At 34.2% G+C, this 18,626-nt stretch overlaps 1 protein-coding gene across 1 annotated transcript in view; it reads left to right on the top strand.

The window, feature by feature from the left end:
• Positions 1 to 218: 218 nt before the first annotated feature.
• Positions 219 to 18,626, top strand: part of LOC123712233 (protein eva-1 homolog C-like) — a 34,166-nt gene continuing 15,758 nt past the window's right edge. The window contains exon 1 of the mRNA XM_045665238.1: positions 219 to 410. Coding sequence (XP_045521194.1) covers positions 326 to 410 — 85 coding nt within the window. The 5' untranslated portion in view covers positions 219 to 325. The remainder of the gene's footprint in view (positions 411 to 18,626) is intronic.

Genomic DNA, 18,626 nt, shown 5'->3' with positions numbered 1-18,626 from the left:
AATTACAAGAGAAACTTCTTAATTTCCCTCTGGGGAAGTGAGGAGCTTCCATTGAACGTCAGGCTAAATTGATGGGCTCGCCTTGTGACCAGTTGAAAGCTAAACCCGCGTCAGTTGAACGTCCGAAGTCATAGTAGCCACACGCTCCTATGTTTCGGGGACTGATTGCCACGCGGTTGGGCATGTTTTGCCGCCTGCGCACACAATAACATTTTTAAACAATAGAACATTTTGCTTTTAAATTTATTTTGAAGTGTTATGTTTGGTTTGAGTTGGTCATTATGTTGATTGCAAATGGGTTAATTAGAGTGATTTACCGGAAGTGATGTTTGCCAACATGAGAGCTGCGATAATACTTGTTTATATATTTATGGTATTACCGGGGCCTTCGTACACTGCGGATAGTTTAGGTTTGTTAAATTAATTTATACGCTTTGTTTATTAATTAGTTTTAAGCCTTTTAATATAGAAGAACTTAGAATAATCTACTGAATTTATTGTGATAAATTTTGCCTTATAGATATCTAGATATATAGACCTTGCAAAGCATTTTTTAAACTACGGAGTCAAAGTCATGGGAAATGACTTCCGTCTTTAATTTAAGAGTGAGTGATAGAAGGCTTCGATTTTATGTATTTATTTATGTTTGGCGCAATGCTGTTATGCTTGCGTAGATTTTTGATGTATGACTCTCAAAGGTTTTCTAAAAAGAATTTTTCGTTTATGCAGCGTGCGTTGTGTGATTCAATTCAATTTTATATTTCATAACTTTCAGTTTAGTTGGAGCGTTGTTTGCCAGAGCATAATAGTACTTATGCATTGTTTTTAAGCTTATGTTTTGACCTAATTTCAGTTATGATAGTGCATTATTATAATAATATGTATGTACGTCCTTGTTAATTAATTAGGATAACAATATTATTCAGCCGTGATACTCTATGGTATTCTTAAATATTTAGAATCAGTTTTATAGAGTTTTTTCTTACGTCTCCATTACAATTAGGAGACAAGGATTTTTCTATAATTTCTCTAATGAAAGGTTTTAGTAGAAACCGTTGCTATGGTAACCAGATGTGAGTTTCATAGAACACGGATTCATTTGTTGATTTAAATTATTTGAGTTTTAATACCTTTGTACGTTCTTTTGAAACAAAAAAGCTTGAATAAGCTTGAAGGTGGTTTGCATACATCTATAAAAAATTCTATTAAAAAAACAAATACATTAAAATTATAATAAATATTTTGATACATTAGAAACAAAGATTTCATTCACATTAAGCTATATTTATAAGATTATAAACAAAGCTTAATAGAGATGTATTATGAAACTGTGAAAGGTTCTTTTAAAATAACAATTGAACTGGCAAGCGTACATATGTTGCCATGGCAACATAACTCAGTCCGTCCGCTAGCTCAACTTTCTACTAACACACCAGACTACGAATTGGACTTCATTTCAATAATGTTCGATACTTTTGTGAACGGCCATCACATTCCCAATTTAGGTTTTTAGAAGAATTGCGAAGTTTAAAAAAAAATCTTATCTACAATTAAAATGAATGATTATTTTACCACCCAATACGGTCACTTACCTAAATTTGTGGTACGATGTAGTATTTTTATAAAAAATATAATATTATTAAAAAAAAATTCATGATTATTCGGGTCAAAAAACAATAGTTTTTATCGTTGTTTCGGAGCTTAAATAAAAAACTTAACAAAAGTATAAAATATACATACGTACTTGTTGTAAGTTAACATAAAATTGTTAAATGGCGACAAAAGCTCACCCTGGTTTAATAATATTACTGCGTTACAACGAAATAATTAAATAAATAAAAATGAGTTCCTTGTAAATTCTCAATCTGTTAATTTAAACTTAGAAGTTCAGCGTAAATACAGAAGGTTGTTGCCGTTTTAATATTAGCTGAAACAATTAACTCCATTCCTAAACATAACTATTAGCTTATTCAAATTAGAGCAAATCAATCCTGAAATTTTCGATTCGTTTCCGACTGAGTAGTTGCGTTAATTAAACCCTAATTCAATTTCGCGTTAATACCACTGGTATCACTGATATTGCATAAAAGGAATATGCTTAAATCATCCTAATTGAAGTTTTTCCTTTTACCTTTGAAAGGCTTAAAAAAATGGATACGTTTTCATAATCTAGTATAAGTCACAAAAGAAACTTATTCGGATAATTGTCAAGTGTCAAAGTTTAGTGGTCTTAGTGTTGGACAATGTTCACTTCTACACAATATTTTAAAGCTATGGTTGTTATTAACCCTAGTGTTAGCGACACATAAAACCTCATATTTGGAAGCCTTTATTGCCATTATAGATGTTTCCTTCATGGATAGATAAACTTAGTTTATAATTAAATATTTGTCAGTGACGTGAAGGTATAGAATTTATTGTTCATGAACATTTCCTTAAGGTAGAAAATGTTTAATATCTCAATAACTTTTACCGTGCTTAGATAACTAACTATGCTAAGTTTGTTTTGATGAAATCAGTTATGTAGACAACCAAATGTAAAGAAATACAGAATGAATGGAAAAAATCTAAACATTTTTCTTGTTCAAATATATTTTGGGTGTTTTTAAATACTCCTTAATTAGAATAGATATCGATAATTGAGCGTTTGAATTACCTTTCAACCAATGTTAACCGACCATAAAAATTGTTCCAGACAGATTTATATATGAAAAATCATGAACGAATACGCAGTACAAGAGCGATTCCTCACAGTTCAACTCAACCGAATAACTAGTTCACAGATGGTTGACTGTTCGTTATATCGATGGAGTCTTTTGTCTATGACTTCATATTACATCAAATATTTCGTAGATCTATTATCGTGTACAGTTTTGCATGTAATTTTTAGGTGATAGTAATACGTATCACTTCGAAGTCTGCTTTACCACAACTGAGCGTTTTTTAAGCCAGATTTTGCCCCGCATCATTCCTATGTGGAGCCAGTTACCCACTGAAGTATTTCTGAACCATTTCTCCTTAGGGTCCTTCAAAAAAAAGAGTAGCATTTCTGACAATGCATTTGCGAGCCTTCTGTCCGTTTGCCTCCTATTTTATAAAGAAAGCTTTGTTTGTAATCAAATACATTTAGACCTTGAACCATGAGCTATATGTGTAAGTTATATATGCTATCACAAGCTGGCCTTAAGTAACTAGCACTGATGACGATTAAAGACCAATCATCACCCTGCATCCTATAACCTAAGCAAATCCGATCGACTATTAAACCCGAATACTCTATGGTGTTAGTCCAGGTTGATTTCGTTGTCTACCGTAGTTGTCTCGGTTTAACGATAGTATTGGACGCTTGCACAGTTGACATACCATAGTCTAAAATATTGATTTTTATGAAGACAAATGGGCAAGTGGGCAAGTGCGTTGCCTTTTCAGAATCGGTACAAAATATATCAATAATATTTTCAAAATAATTTATACAGTCCAATAAGGTAAATGGGCGCTTTAGGTACTTACGCTTTGACTAATGTACCCACATTGTTAAGATGAAAACTCTTGGAGCTCAATTTCGTTAAGACGCATTATGTCCTGAATGTACTTAAAGCTCCATTATCTTTATTACAACATACATTACACTTTGTCTCAGTCGAGCTTTTTATAATAGAGTTTCGGTATAAAATAAACTAGGATTAACGGTGTTTGTACTAGGTTTTTATAATTCTTAAGTGGTTAATATTACCGTCACATCTACATAGTACGATCATTTAGTCAGGATATTTTTACCGTAATAAATTGCGTATTTTTAAAGTACGACTTAAAAGTACAAAATATGCATTTATTTTATTTTATACGCTACAGTTGAGATCTAAGTCAAAATGTTTCAGCCTTATATTTACGTCTGTTAATTAAAAATTCAATAGAATTTCCAGCAAACTTGGGTTCTTGACAAGTAGATGTTACGGCGTGCTACGAAACGCTACGTTAGCGCTACGCAATCAAGGCTGTTTTTCGTAGCGCTATGCTTTTACTGAATTGTATGTTGCAAGTTGTTGAGATTTAAGAAATTTTAAAAGTATATTTGAGAATTGTCTTAGTAGATTTATTTTATAAACAAGTATAAAAACGGTATTACGGATTAAGTATAAAAACGGTACGAAAAATTCTGACTTCCTTGCAGTTTGACTTGGCTTTTAGCCGATCTCAACAGCTAAGTTTAAGTTTATTTTTTTTAGTTAATTTAAGACTTATTCTTTGTACTTTTATGTTATGTTACATACAAGTTACGTAGTGTACAGTATTTTTTATTTAAACCGAATTTTTATACTTTTTTTCTACCATTACACCTTAACACTTATTTGATAGAAAATTAAATAGACCCTATAAGGAATAATAGACAATTCAACTTATGTATATTAACAAGATGACGTGATGATCGTAATAAAACATTTTATGAGGTAATCCTATCACGCAATTTCCACGGTGATTGCATGTGTTGAACGTTATATAGGACTTTTTACTATACCTACTAAAACCCTACCATTGGTGCAGGCTAATAGAGTCTAGTCTTAAACAACGTAATCTAAAAAAAACAAGATAAATTCTGGGGGACGCTTCCTCTCCTTTCAAGTGTCTCCTTTGGGGGTAAGGTTTAAAGTAAACTAAGCATTAGCTAACTAACTAAGCATTTATAGAAGTCATAATTAGTACTAAGTATCGACTCTGAGTCACCCTTAAACAATTCATGCCTTTGACGAAATATTAATAACTGTATGGAAAACGTTATCTTGCATAACGGTGAATTAAGATTAATATTAATATTTTTATTTTATATTAAGAATATATTCTTATGAAATCCTTCCTTAACAAGAATTAGGAAATGACAGTGTATTGGAGCAATTTATCTTTATCTCAGGTGACTTATTAGCCACGTACACGGGACATTTTAATATCGGCATATCTAGGGCTTATGCTAGGATGATACCACCTCTATTCTTATTATAGTGATAGTATTTGATGTATATATATATATACATACACACACACATATATATATATATATATATATATATATATATATATATATATATATGTATAGGTAATCAACCGACCCAAATCTGTTGTTATGATTTTTTAATATAAACTAAAATAAAGTGATATAATATATATATATATATATATATATATATATATATATGTATAGGTAATCAACCGACCCAAATCTGTTGTTATGATTTTTTAATATAAACTAAAATAAAGTGATATAATGCTTCCTTTTTTATGTTTTGCTTGACATGTTTTTTTCAAAAAAAATTTAAATATCATAATAATTATTTAAGAAATATAATGATTGTATTTATGTAGTAATATTCATAATCACATTTATATGATTTGACATATATAATGCTAATTTTAAAGTATATGTTGCAAGCTATCTTTTACTTTAAAGCTTTTTCTTTTTAAAAACGTTAAAATAAAACAAATACTAAAATCACTAGTAAAAGTTTTCGTTTTTACTAGTTATTTTTTGATTATTATTATTATGCAATGTGGTGTGATACTACGATGCCTGAAGTTACATTCCGGCAACGTGCTATCCGTAAACATTTATTTTCCCTGGACATCCATAAGTCGAGCGGGCCTGATGGCATCCCCCCAATTGTGCTGCGTACTTGTGCTCCTGAGTTGGCTCCGGTCCTAACGCGCCTTTTCCGGTACCTGTACTCCCTTAACACTGTTCCGAAGTGCTGGAAGACAGCTTTGATACATCCGATGCCTAAAAAAGGCGATCGCTCTGATCCGTCCAACTATCGCTCAATCGCAATAACCTCCTTGTTCTCCAAAATAATGGAAACCATTATTAACGGCCAGCTCTAGAGGTATCTAGAGGGCAACCAGCTGATAAGCAATTCTCAGTACGGCTTTCGTAGTGGTCGCTCAGCTGGCAATTGAGTCCAAGGGGGAGGCGCTGGCGGTAAGTTTGGATATAGCGAAAGCCTTCGATCGGGTGTGGCACAGAGCACTGCTCTCGAAGCTTCCAGCCTATGGGCTCTCCGAAATTATGCAACTGGATTTCCAGCTTTCTCGCTGATTGGAGTATTAAGGTCGTCATCGACGGAGCATGCTCCGACCTTAAACCCGTCAATGCTGGTGTCCCACAAGACTGTGTCCTATCCCCGACCCTGTTTATTCTGCATATTAATGATATGTTGCAACTTAGCAACCTTCATTGCTATGCGGACGACAGTACTGGGGATACTTTTTACACGGGCCGGGCAGGTATTTCTTGGGATGTTGTTGATGAGTGCCGGAACATACTTGTGTCTGAAGTCGAAACTCTTTTACGCGGAGTCTCGGACTGGGGTAGGCTAAATCTAGTACAATTTTGACCCCAAGAAGACACAAGTCTGCGAGTTTTCCGCTAAAAAAACTCCCTTTGTCGCTACTCCCCTCTTTGAAGGCACTCCTTAAAGCCTCAGCTAACATCGGAATATTGGGCGTTGACATATCGAATGACGTCCATTTTCGCGGTCATTTGGAAGGGAAGGCGTTGCGTAGAGATGTTGGGTCTCTCTGCATCTTCTACCGCATTTACCATGGGGAGTGTTCAGAAGAGTTGTTCGGTCTAATACCCGCAGCTGAGTTTCATTATCGGACGTTAAGGCAAAATACAAAATACCATCCGTATCACCTCGACGTCCGTCGTTCCACAACTGAGCGTTTTCTAAGGCAGTTTTTGCCGCGCACGACCGCTATGTGGAACCAGCTGCCCACTGAAGTATTTCCGAACCAATTCAACTTAGGGTCCTTCAAGAAAAGAGCGTACCAATTCTTGAAAGGCCGGCAACGCACTTGCGAGCCTTCTGGCAATGTGAATGTCCATGGGCGGCGGTATCGCTTCACATCAGGTGAGCCTCTTGCCCGTTTGCCTGCTATTACATTTAAAAAAAATGCGAAAATACAGCAAAATATCAGATAGGCACTGGACAATGTCTCTTTTAAATTAACATTGTAGCTGTTGTGATCCGCAAATATATTTATCGGTTACGAAATCAATGATCCCTGGATTTTGCGCTAAATGTTTCCACTAAACGAGTAAGGCGTGAGTGACGTCACAACTGTCACGTTTTTAATTATAATTTATATCAAAGGGTGCGCCCCTTTGCCACTCACGGAATTCATCAATTAACATGAAGTTATACGGAATAATTTGAACAATGCAGTGCATTTTTATGTTTGTTTAACTTATAAGATATACTTTTTTTGTATTATTTTAGGCGAAGGTTGGCGATTCAATTTTTTTATAAGATTTCACTATATACGGCTTGAACTTTACCAATTTCATTTCTTTTTTTAGGGTTGTCTGGAGATAGCTTGTGAGCGTTACGACCGCCCATTGTATCCCTAATATTTTTTATGTGTTGATGTTATTTGTTTTTCTATAAATGTAACTAAATAAGTATATATTAGTATGACTAAGTATAATATATGTAACTTGTGCGTAACTTGCACATAATGCTTCGAATTGCTCTATATTCTCCAGACTATTTCCCGTTATCAGACTTCAAGAGATTGCTGGGTAGAAATTGCTGAAGATGCGCTGTTAAGAAGTATTCACTGAAACTGTAACTTGAGGCTAAAGACAATCGTACTATAATTGTATCGAAAAATTGTAATAGCCGTTGTATCGCTATCGAAGGATATTAAATAATTAAATCAAATTCTATCATAAAAAGATTTTTACGCTTACGAACTTTTTAGCCTATAAAATATTGTGAAGAAATTAGTGTGATACAGGCGTATGTCAAGCTTGTTAATTACCTAGCCTAAAGAATCATCAATATAACAGACGCAAATGTGTGTTCCATGTCTTATTGAGTGCTAAATGGTCATACGTTCACAAGCTCTAATAATCAGTTGACGGCTCAATAAAGTATTATAAAGATGTCAATGACCCCAAGTTTTAATTTCGTATTCTCACGTCACATGATAATTTCTAATTAAAAACTGTAGGAATATTACAGCAAACCAGCTCAATACGCCCACAATGTGATATCCTGATACGTGGAGAGAAAATAATATTTTGTATTATTTGGTTCGGTTTTTAAATAAAATCTAATTAATGGATGAAGTGGTTTGCAGTATACAACAAGTCCTTTAAAGTGTTTGTGCTAGAAATTTATAAAACAGTAATATAATTAATAAATTTATTATTATTACACGAAAGCATATCATGTTGAAACTGTCGTGTTTGGGGTGTTGTGTCAGTTAAGGGCGATATTTTTATTTAGCCAATTTACTTTTAAGTTATTTGTATATGTCCAAGCTATTATCCTACCAATATTTTATTATCAATCCGCATTTATATCTGTCTGGGTCGATAACTCCTGTCTGGAACTCAAGTTCTGGCGCGAAAACTTTCTCCACCAATTTCGGTCCCGCGCTTCCCTTACAGTATATTATTTTAAGGATGACAAGTCTTTGAATTGATCATTCCGTCTCGTTGGCATACGCGATCTTTTGACTTCGGTGTTGTGAATCACGATGAGCTTCTCTAAGTTCTAGTTGCGCCTACGCATTGTGTATAGCAACGTTGCATAGAATCTGGATAAGTATTGTAATTTTGAAAGATCCTAAATGTGTGTACTTAATTGTGCCTAACCACATGACGAATGCAAATTTGAATTAATATCATTGGTTAAAGGATTTTTATGTCTTTTACTTTATTTTTTATAACAAGAGAGACATTTACCCATAATTAATCGCTTTGCATCGGCTTTCAGCAGTTCCACAACACGAAATGCAAACAAGATAAAATAATACAAAGAAACAGCAATGAATGAATAGAAGTAAAGTAATACACAACGTCTCGCTGTGTAAATAAAATAAAATAACAATTTCCTACTATAATAATGATTACATTAAGTTTTTGTTATTATGGTATTTAATATTATTACACAATCTCCGACGCAGTGAAGGCCTCCTCTAAATTCTTCTACGTTATTCTCTTATCTCTCTCTCTCTCTACATATTCGCTCAAGGTAGAATATAATGTAAAAAACAAAACAGTACCCTAACGGTCTGTTGTTGTTGATCGATCACAAAAAACGACGTGATCCTTTGTTTCATATTTCATTCAATTATTCTAAACCTCATTATCTGTAGTTTGAAACTAGTATGAAACGTTTGAGTGTCGGTACATATGGTACATAAGGTGTATACCTAGATCTTAATCTGTGACGAAAACTAACCATAGAAGAGGTTGCATGTTTTTATGCTCACCAGACCAGAGGCGCAATGCCAGCCTTCAATGAGTTTGTCCATGAGCAATGATACAATGTGAGTGTCCATGAGCGGAGGTATCACTTTACATCAGATGAGCCTGCCCGTTTACCTCCTATTACATAAAAAAGCGCGTCCTTTTCCGCGTTTATGAATTGGTACTTGGATGAAGCATAAGTCAATTTGGGTCGGAAATACTTAAGTAAGTAGCTGGTTCCATATAGTGGTGGTGCGTGCCAGGTGGGGCCGAATTTGCGCTTTACAGAGTTGGAAGCCGGTGGCCCGTAGTGAATTATCGTCTCGCCTTACTTAGCACAAATGACTCGTGTACATCGAGGTACAACTTATTTAGAAGGCTTTTTGGCCTAATCTATATAATCTTACAGTGGGTTTCACGCGCGGTCTACACAACTTTTTAATGGAATCTCGGTCCATTTACGTAACTTAGAAAACTACTTACTGTTCGCAAACTATTCCTTATTCTTGTCTTGTTTCGATTAAGATGTTGGAGTAATCTGTCTGATCTTTTTTGTTTTTTCTTGAAACAATGTAATGGCATTTAAGTTAGTACCCTTGTGTAATCTAAGGTTCTATAAAACTAAACTTTTCAAATATAATCGTCTTTCCTCCAACCTCCATTTTGTTCTTTTTGGAGTAGAGTTTGGAGTAAAGTTTGCGACTAGTAAATAGTACCGGTGACCTGGTGCTTTCCTCGCTCAACTAATAAGTATCGTGACGAGGGAATCCTGCCATCGTCTAAGATACACTTCCACAGGGACCAAACTTTTTAAATTTGTTTTACTTTCATTTTTATTAATTTTTGATTATTTTAATTATCACTATATAGGTTAAAAAAATGGTAAATACTGTATATTTGATTGTTATGTTTTAATTATAATTTTATTTTTATTACAGTTTCTGGTTGTATTTCATTTATTTTTACTACGTACGTTTATCTCTTGTCAATTAACATTGCGCTCTTGTTACATAATTTATCTGTTAAACTTACATTTAATTAAATGCGGAGTATGTTTCAAATAATGTCGTCTATAAGACATTATTGTCGACAGAACTCAAACATATGAAGTATCGATCTATTCATTGACACAAGAAATTCTATACAAGGCGCGTTTTAAGACTAGCAATGCAGTATAAATCCATGTCATGGTGAAGTATTTGTATGTAAAATCTGTCATAAGTGATGTGGTTGAACTTTATTTACTTTAATACTTTGCATAAATAAATCACAACATTTTTTTTGGTATTGGCCCCAGATTTCTGTATCTGTTTCATGTTTGTCAATCTAATAGGCCTTCTGTACCTGCCGTGTTGGGATCGGCAAGCCGGTTTCCTTACGATGTTTTCCTTCACCGTTCGTGCACTACCAGGGTAACCTACGACCGCAGGGATGAGAGTCTCACGCTGATGGCACTAGGCTAACACTATTCTATAATAATAAGGATCAAAGATTATTATATAGTTGTTGTTTATATACTTCAATGTAACCTAAACCTGAGTATATATTGCCAAAATGTAACTGACTACATGGCGTACATACGGTTCATGGTACCTAAACACACAAATTGAGAACACGTAGAAGTGCAAACAATCCTAAAACTAACACAGATATTGCGACACAAGCAAAATTGCATGCCCGTTATTTATCTTATGTATCGTGTGTGTGCGACTCTCTAGGTTACCGTGAAATGAGTACGTGCGTTCGAATCACGACTGTGCACCAATGGACTCTTCAATTTGCGCATTTAACTCTATTGTACATATTACGGAAATTTCGGGAAGACATCGGCGTACTATACCAAGAATAGACACCGTTACAGAAACTGTTCGGACTTAGTAAAACAACATATGGGCCAGTCACATATTTATCAGTATAATCCTAATTAAAATCTAAAAAGTTATAGATTAATTTTAACTTTAAAAACTTCCTCCTTGAGGCACTCGTTGTAGTGACGATGACGACGTTAATTTTATGCCGATTGTATGCCAGACAAATCAATAGCAGAAATAATACGCATATGCGAACGGTTATACTGTAAAACAAAACACAAACGAATGTTTTTCACTTGTTTAAGAGAGAGAGAGAGCTATCGCTCTAGTGCAATCACAGATACGCGAAACGTCGTTTAATCAATCACAAACAAACACGATTTCGTATTTTGTTTTAGTTTCCCCATATCACAGTAAAATAAATAGTCTACACGATTCTAAGCTCTTCTACCTTTTTACACTGTTTAATGAATAGTCAAAGGTCATTCATAAAGTAAATAAGAAGGTCAAGTTTTAGTTGAATTTCTACATTTAGTTTTATTTTATATGAATAGTGATAAAACGAGATGTTTAAAAATAGAATTTCAATAAGTGATCTAAGTCGAGGTTATTTGCGAATGTATAAATTACATGTGGATGTACTATTGATTTGTATTAAAATTATTAGGCATTAGTGTATTAGTAATAGTAGTGCATGATGATACTACTGTAACGGTTATACTTTATCAACTTGAATCCAAATCATCGATTTTTGAGTCTAAGGCTTTCTAAGAAATATTACTTCAGTATAAACTGAGCATTATGAGCTTCCAAGTAACAAGCCTTATGTCATAAATATGATTACTAATAGAGATTTTCGTCTTCGCTAACACGAGAGTCAGGCATTTAAAATTTCCTATAGAATTTTTTCACAAGATGTCATCTAGATACACTAATAAGAATGAGTCAGCAAATTGTGTGAAAACCGTGTTTATTTGTTGCGTGATGAAGTGAGCTTTTCGCTTTAATAAAATTGCCAAGTTGTCGTCGGCGGAGAAATGTCAAATGAAAATATGTAATAAATTTTGTTTTGTTCGCTGTTAATAAACAAAATTGAAACGTCGCTGGCGATGACAATCATAGTTTTTGGACGAAAATTGTTGTTTTTGTGGTTACTTGAGACTTTCCTCGAACTCATTATGTCGAGCCATTTACGATTAATTTATAAGGGATCTTATTTGACGTGAATTTCTTTCTACCACGTTATTGTCAGACTTGGAGTCATTTTGTTTTTCTATGCTAATTTCTGTACTTATTTATTTCAAAATAAACATACAAATTCCATACAATTTGAATATGTATTATTAACATTCAGCAGCCCTTTATAGACAACAGATTTGCATTTTTAATAATATCTATATATTGTAAAGTTTATGTGCCTCACATAGGTCCGTTACTCAGTGTTATCTTAAATTTCTCGAGGGGAGACTTGTGAGGGCGGCAGGAGCACTTGGCAAGCTCTTGCCTAACCTCGGAGGCCCATGTCAGAGCGTGCGTCGGCTGCATTGCGGAATCATTCGCAGTATGGCCCTGTACGAGGCCTACATTTGGGACGACGCGCTGAGCAGGCGCACGATTCGTATCCTTATACGGGGGTCGCAGCGAGTGATTGCGGTTCGGGCAGCTCGCTGCTACCGTACCGTGTCGTTCGATGCGGCCTGTGTGTTAACTGGCACTCCTCGCTGCCTTATACCGCGCGAAAGCCGAAGTCAATAGTTAGCGGGAATCACACGTGGGGGCAAATAGGCTGGCTACGCCTCGAGCTGGTGCATTGACAGTAGGGGACTGGGTGAATAGACGGTAGGGTGCTGTGACGTTTCGGCTTTCGCATGTACTGTCTGGACATGGATGCTTTTGGCCGTATCTGAATAAGGTGCCTAGAAGGGAGGTGCATCCGTTGTGCCACCACTGTGGTGCTTCAAATAACACGGCGGAGCATACTGTGTCTGATTGTGTCACCTGGAGAAGGGAGTGTCATGACCTGGTATCGGTCCACCCCACCTCTCTTTACCTGGCATAATATTAGCTATGCTAGGAAGTGAGGGGGCATGGAGTGCAATGGTCTCCTTCTGTGAGCATGTAATGTTGCAGAAGGAGGCTGCTGAGCGATTGAGGGAATGGTCTGGGGATAACCGTAGACTGATCGGTGGTTTAATGCTGGGGTCTCGACCTCGAGTGGCCCGGAACCGCAGGTCTTGAATAAGCTCTGTATGTCGGATATAAGCCCGGGTCCCTTGGGTAGAATGCCTGGCGAACCCCGAGGGCACATCTTAAGGGCGTGTGAAGGGCTGAGGTGTTTTTAGTGTGTGATTCCACTACCCCTCTGAATAACAGAGGGATTTAAGGGGTCTACACCCAGCCCCACTGTCCCCGCGTCATGCTCAACATCCTTGGCGCAGGCCTGCGTAAGAGCATTTTCACCTCATTAAAAAAAATCTGGAAGATATGTTTTATATTCAACCGATTCTCTCATAATCCTTCTTTGTACAAGTGTTATGGCGCCGACACAAAAAGCTCATTAAGAGATAAACCCCGCGACCTCTCGATTGAGTATCGCACTCTAACATTTTTATAACATAAAAAAATATAGTATAATATTATTTGTATACAACTATAATTACTTCGCACGGCTGTGTATTTTTAGGTAGCATTCTAATAATTTGTTATAAATATACATCATTCTTATAATTATTAGGTATAATACCTTAACGTATATATACAATTTATTTGTGAAAATCTCTTGTTTAAGCCTGTGGTATTAATAGAAAGTTTATTCGCTTGGAAATATTGCATCGGAAAATCTCCATACGGTAAACAAGTTCTCGTCTCATCTCTCTCAGAGGAATCCGTCGATAATAAAAATTGATCAAGTATGTTATAGTTGCGAGAACTATGGTTCCCTAAAAATTCGCATTTATTCGATTTTAAATGTCGTTAACACAAATTAGGAAATCCTTCATAGAATTTCATCGAACATAAAAATATCTTATTCGGTACGGACACAAAAAGGCTGTCCTTGTAATTCACAGAAATATATCTACGTAATATACGTAAATACTGCTTATAGGAAAATATACACAATATTCTTTTATACGTCGTGATTTGTTATGGAATATCTGTAATAACTTTTAATTACTGTTAAGGAAATATCCCTTTTGTGGTGGTTACATACAATATTTTGTTAATTTACATTTGTATTATAAGACATAAAAAAAAATTCTACGCACGACTGACATTACTTGAAAATAATAGGGCCCAAACGTACTTGCACGTCTCTCGGCATGGCATATTCCTGGTCGGTGGTTAAATCTTCAAATTTCTTGCTTTAAAATTTTAAGCTTGCTAAAAGTAACATCATAATCGTAAACTGACCCGTTATATATGCTATGTACCCAATACATTATTATGCATTCTCCGAAACTTATATGAAAATAGAAAAAAGTTTTCTTTTATAACTACGGAAAGTTCTTAACAAATCCTAAACTAGCACAAAATAATAATGGCAAGTAAAATCACTCTTTATTTCTTCTCATTACAATAATAATTATAATAAAAAAGTTTTTGTTTCCATATCCTTAATTTTAAATGTTGTTAGTAGTATTTTTCTCTATAGCTTAGTGTTAGTAGTAGATGCTAGTCGCCTAAAGATATGGACCCCTCTAAGGTAAAGGCCTCTCCAACCCTTTCCAGATTGCGCTATCTATGGCATGAGTCTACCAGTATTTTCCTGCTATTTCTATTAAGTCATCAGCCCACCATCTTTTTGGCCTGCATGCTCTCATTTTACGTGTGATGCTTTGTCTTTAATGCCCATCTGTTGTACAGGTTGTACACGACCAGCCCGTTATATTTTAATTTCAGAGCTTGGGAAAGAGAATAGGTTACATTACTTTGTCTGTAAATTACGCCTGTGTTTATTTTAACATCTAGGGATTCTGTTTGTAAGGTTTATTTTAGCCTTATTGTACTTAATCTACCAGTAAAGTCGGCACAACATAATTAATACCTATAGAGCATCTCATACGATTCCGTTTACGGAACACTAAAACTAAGTGTATGTCAGAAAATTATGCAGATACTGTGGGAATTATTGATTGCCACACGACCTAGCCTTAATACTTATTCCCTACATAGATGACCTACTTGTAAACGTATAAAAGATAAAATACTGTACAGCTCATTGTAAACAATACTGTTTTTTATAGGGATTAATTAGCTTGCCATTGAATTTATAGCTTTTTTAGAAATTTTATTGCTTTTTACATTTAATATAAACATTGTTGCGGTTTATTTATATACAATTCAAATTTATGTTTAAAAGGTTGCTTTTTTGAAGTGAAACTTCTTTATCGGCGTTGGAAAAAAAATTCCGTCATATTTTTCAGTTATGTGCCATCTTTTTCTTTCCACGGTTGAATCGAAGAGATTACGATTAAGAATTAATAACAAAAATATATAATGACGATAAAAATGATAGTAATTATTCTATTACAATTAATAAAATTCTGTAATAATCTTAGTAGTAAAAAGGTGAAATGAAGTAATTGTATTATTTGTATTCATGTCTATATAAAGGCCTTTTGTTAAACTTTATCTTATTTAACTTTATTTCACCAATTTCTGTAAAGTTGCATATAGTAGATCATTTTTCGAAAAATAAGGTTATAAAGCAGTTTCACTTCTTACAAGTGTACACTAGTACACGCACACATTTTTACATTTAATATAAACATTGTTCCGGTTTATTTAATTTGCTATTTGTTGCTGCGACGAGAGGAATCAAAAGTTATTTTACAAAAAGTGGTTGTTTCTGTAAAATAAGCGGGGCAACCAAACCTAAGGGCTGCCTCAGACCATGGACACCCATCGTGAATGCTAGCTTTTAAGAAAGGAGCATGCCGATTCCACTGCTTGCTAGGTATAAGCTAGGTAGGTAGTAGGCTATAACAATTTTTGACGAGTTACAGAATTTAGATAATATTGTCAAGTGCCTATGTCGAGGTCCTGAACACATTACTACTCTTATTATATTATTACTGAAACCCGCAGTGGTTTTTAAATGTAATATTTGAAGAGTTTTGTATTAGTATAAAAAAGTCTAATGTTATGTGCTATGTTAATAGTTATAACTTTAATGATTTTGTAAGGTTTTAACACAGCAGACCAATAAATAAATGTTAATAAAGGTTATAATTTTTGTATCAAAGTTAAGTTATATTATATTTATTGTTAATAACAATTTCAGATTACAATAAATTGAAGAATGGCAAAAGAATGTTACTTGTCCATGAGGCGCTTTAATGTTCAACTTGTACATTTATGAAGAAATTGCATTGTAGTTTTCTTCATGAAATAAATGAAATCACAATAGTGTGTCACAATACCAATATACACTAAACAAGTATGGTCTTTACTATTAACATCTTAAATCTCCTCTCAATTAATATTTATAAAATTGGATTATTAGATCGGTAAATATTTTAGTAATTTTCAAATAGTATGATTAAGGGAACGTTTAAGGTAAGTACAACTTTGATCCATATTTTCTCACAAAGCTATTTCAAATTTTAAAATTGAGTTTTATTTGGCCTTAAGCTTCTATTTTAGATGCAATTTTTTAACTGAAATTCTTCTCGTAGACTCAGAAAAAATATCTGTTTATCACAGATGCTTTAAGACTTATTTTAGTATAATACTAGTTGCCTTTGGTAAGAGACTTGTGACGAGACAGGTTATTTTTTTGTTGTTGTTTTTGTTATGAAGAGAAGTCAGGAGAAGGTTCTTACGAAAGAAAAAAAATAAGAGAATTACTCGGGAAATTAGAAAATGTAAGAATACTTGTAACCATATTAAGTGACTCATGACTTTTGTTTTTTTTAGTGCATAGCATGCATATCGTTCAAAACACATGCTTCGTTTGGAATTATTATATTGATAAAATAAATATAAAATAATTAAAGTTGCTAATTGTTTGTGGGATTAATCTTGAAAATCCATGTTTTACACATGGCCCATGTCGCATGTTCCCATGTCCCATGTTTCTGAAATATTTTTTTAGTTAAATATACCAATTCGAAATAAATACTCATAGTTAAGACAGGACAACGCGACGTCTGTTGGGTCTGCTAGTTTAGAACAACTTAAACTAACGACAGCGGTACGCTGCTTATTATGCTCGGCACTTTTAGGTGATTGATTTCTAGTCATTGATTGAATTAATTAGTAATAAACTCAGCCTTAGATTATAAACAAGTGTTAATTGATGTTCTGTATACTTTTTTGAGATTGACAAGCTCGATGCTAACAATTAGTTTTTTAGCGTTTTGTGGATAAGTATTTGTTATAACATCTACTTTCTCAAAACACAATTAAAAACCATTTTCTACGCACATTTTATTCAATCCAGTAGTTTTTGAGTGATACAGTAGTTTTTGAGTTAACATTTAATGGGACTACCATGCTTTTGCAGTGCCTCGAGCATGTTTGCAAAGGCTGATAGTGAGAGCTTCTGGGCGATCCGTCGAAAACAACAGCATCACTTTTACGTTGATTCCGAGGCAATATCCCCAGTATAATAAGATGTCAAAAAGTCTCAGTCGCAAATTGTTGAAGACAAGTCTACGTGTAGGCCGTTTATTTATTTCATTATTTATTTATTTTTATTTGTAATCGGAATTATTATTATTATTTATAATATTACTATGGGATAGCATTTAGGAAGGAGATTTGGCAAATTTACTAAAAAGACTACATGTGCTATCGTTATTCAGGATATAATTTTTTTATTCTTCTAATTAAATGCGAGTTCAATTGAATGCATACTGTAATATTTTTATGAGTTAGGCAGCCCAATTATATGTAGCCCTCTCACATGTAGGTCAACTAAGACTTTTGTATTTTTAAAACTGAGAGTGGGGTCAACTCTGCCAAGAGATTCATGCATATTTTGTTTACCATTAATTTTATTTGGCATAAACTGAATTTTGTAATCTTCACATATTGTTCAAGTGTATCTTTGTTCTTTTCATGTAAATAGAACTGTGTTTTTGCGAAAAACTCACCGACATCTTATTTTTTTGTGTTTTATATACGACATTCGATATCTCTGAAAATATTTATATAGTTCAGTTTTTTGGTTGCTATATAAAATAAAAAAATTCAAAATAACTCTTTTTAATATATGTGCATTTTTGAAGGATAAACCGATGCCTAAACAGAAAACACTTTGGAATTTATATTTATAAAGACAGGTCTAAGGCATGTCGGTTTCTTTACGATGTTTTTCACACAACAACAGCGACTGTTAGCGGTCATAGAGAGGATAATCTTTGGTGAGTAGTACGACCTCACTGTTAAAAGTTGCACGCTTACCAACTTGCAAAAGTTACAACTTTCCTAGGCCAACACTGCTGTAAAAAAAGTGTGTGCGTACAAAGTACACATGTCAGAAGTGAAACTTCTTTTTTATTTCAATTATTACTAAGATAAAAGCCCCAATAGATGATCATGTACCAACATGATCATCT

Source organism: Pieris brassicae, chromosome 7 (genome assembly GCF_905147105.1).
Source record: "Pieris brassicae chromosome 7, ilPieBrab1.1, whole genome shotgun sequence".
Classification (NCBI taxonomy): domain Eukaryota; kingdom Metazoa; phylum Arthropoda; class Insecta; order Lepidoptera; family Pieridae; genus Pieris; species Pieris brassicae.
Note: the sequence above shows the minus strand (reverse complement) of the source record. Positions and strands in the feature narration are given on the sequence as shown.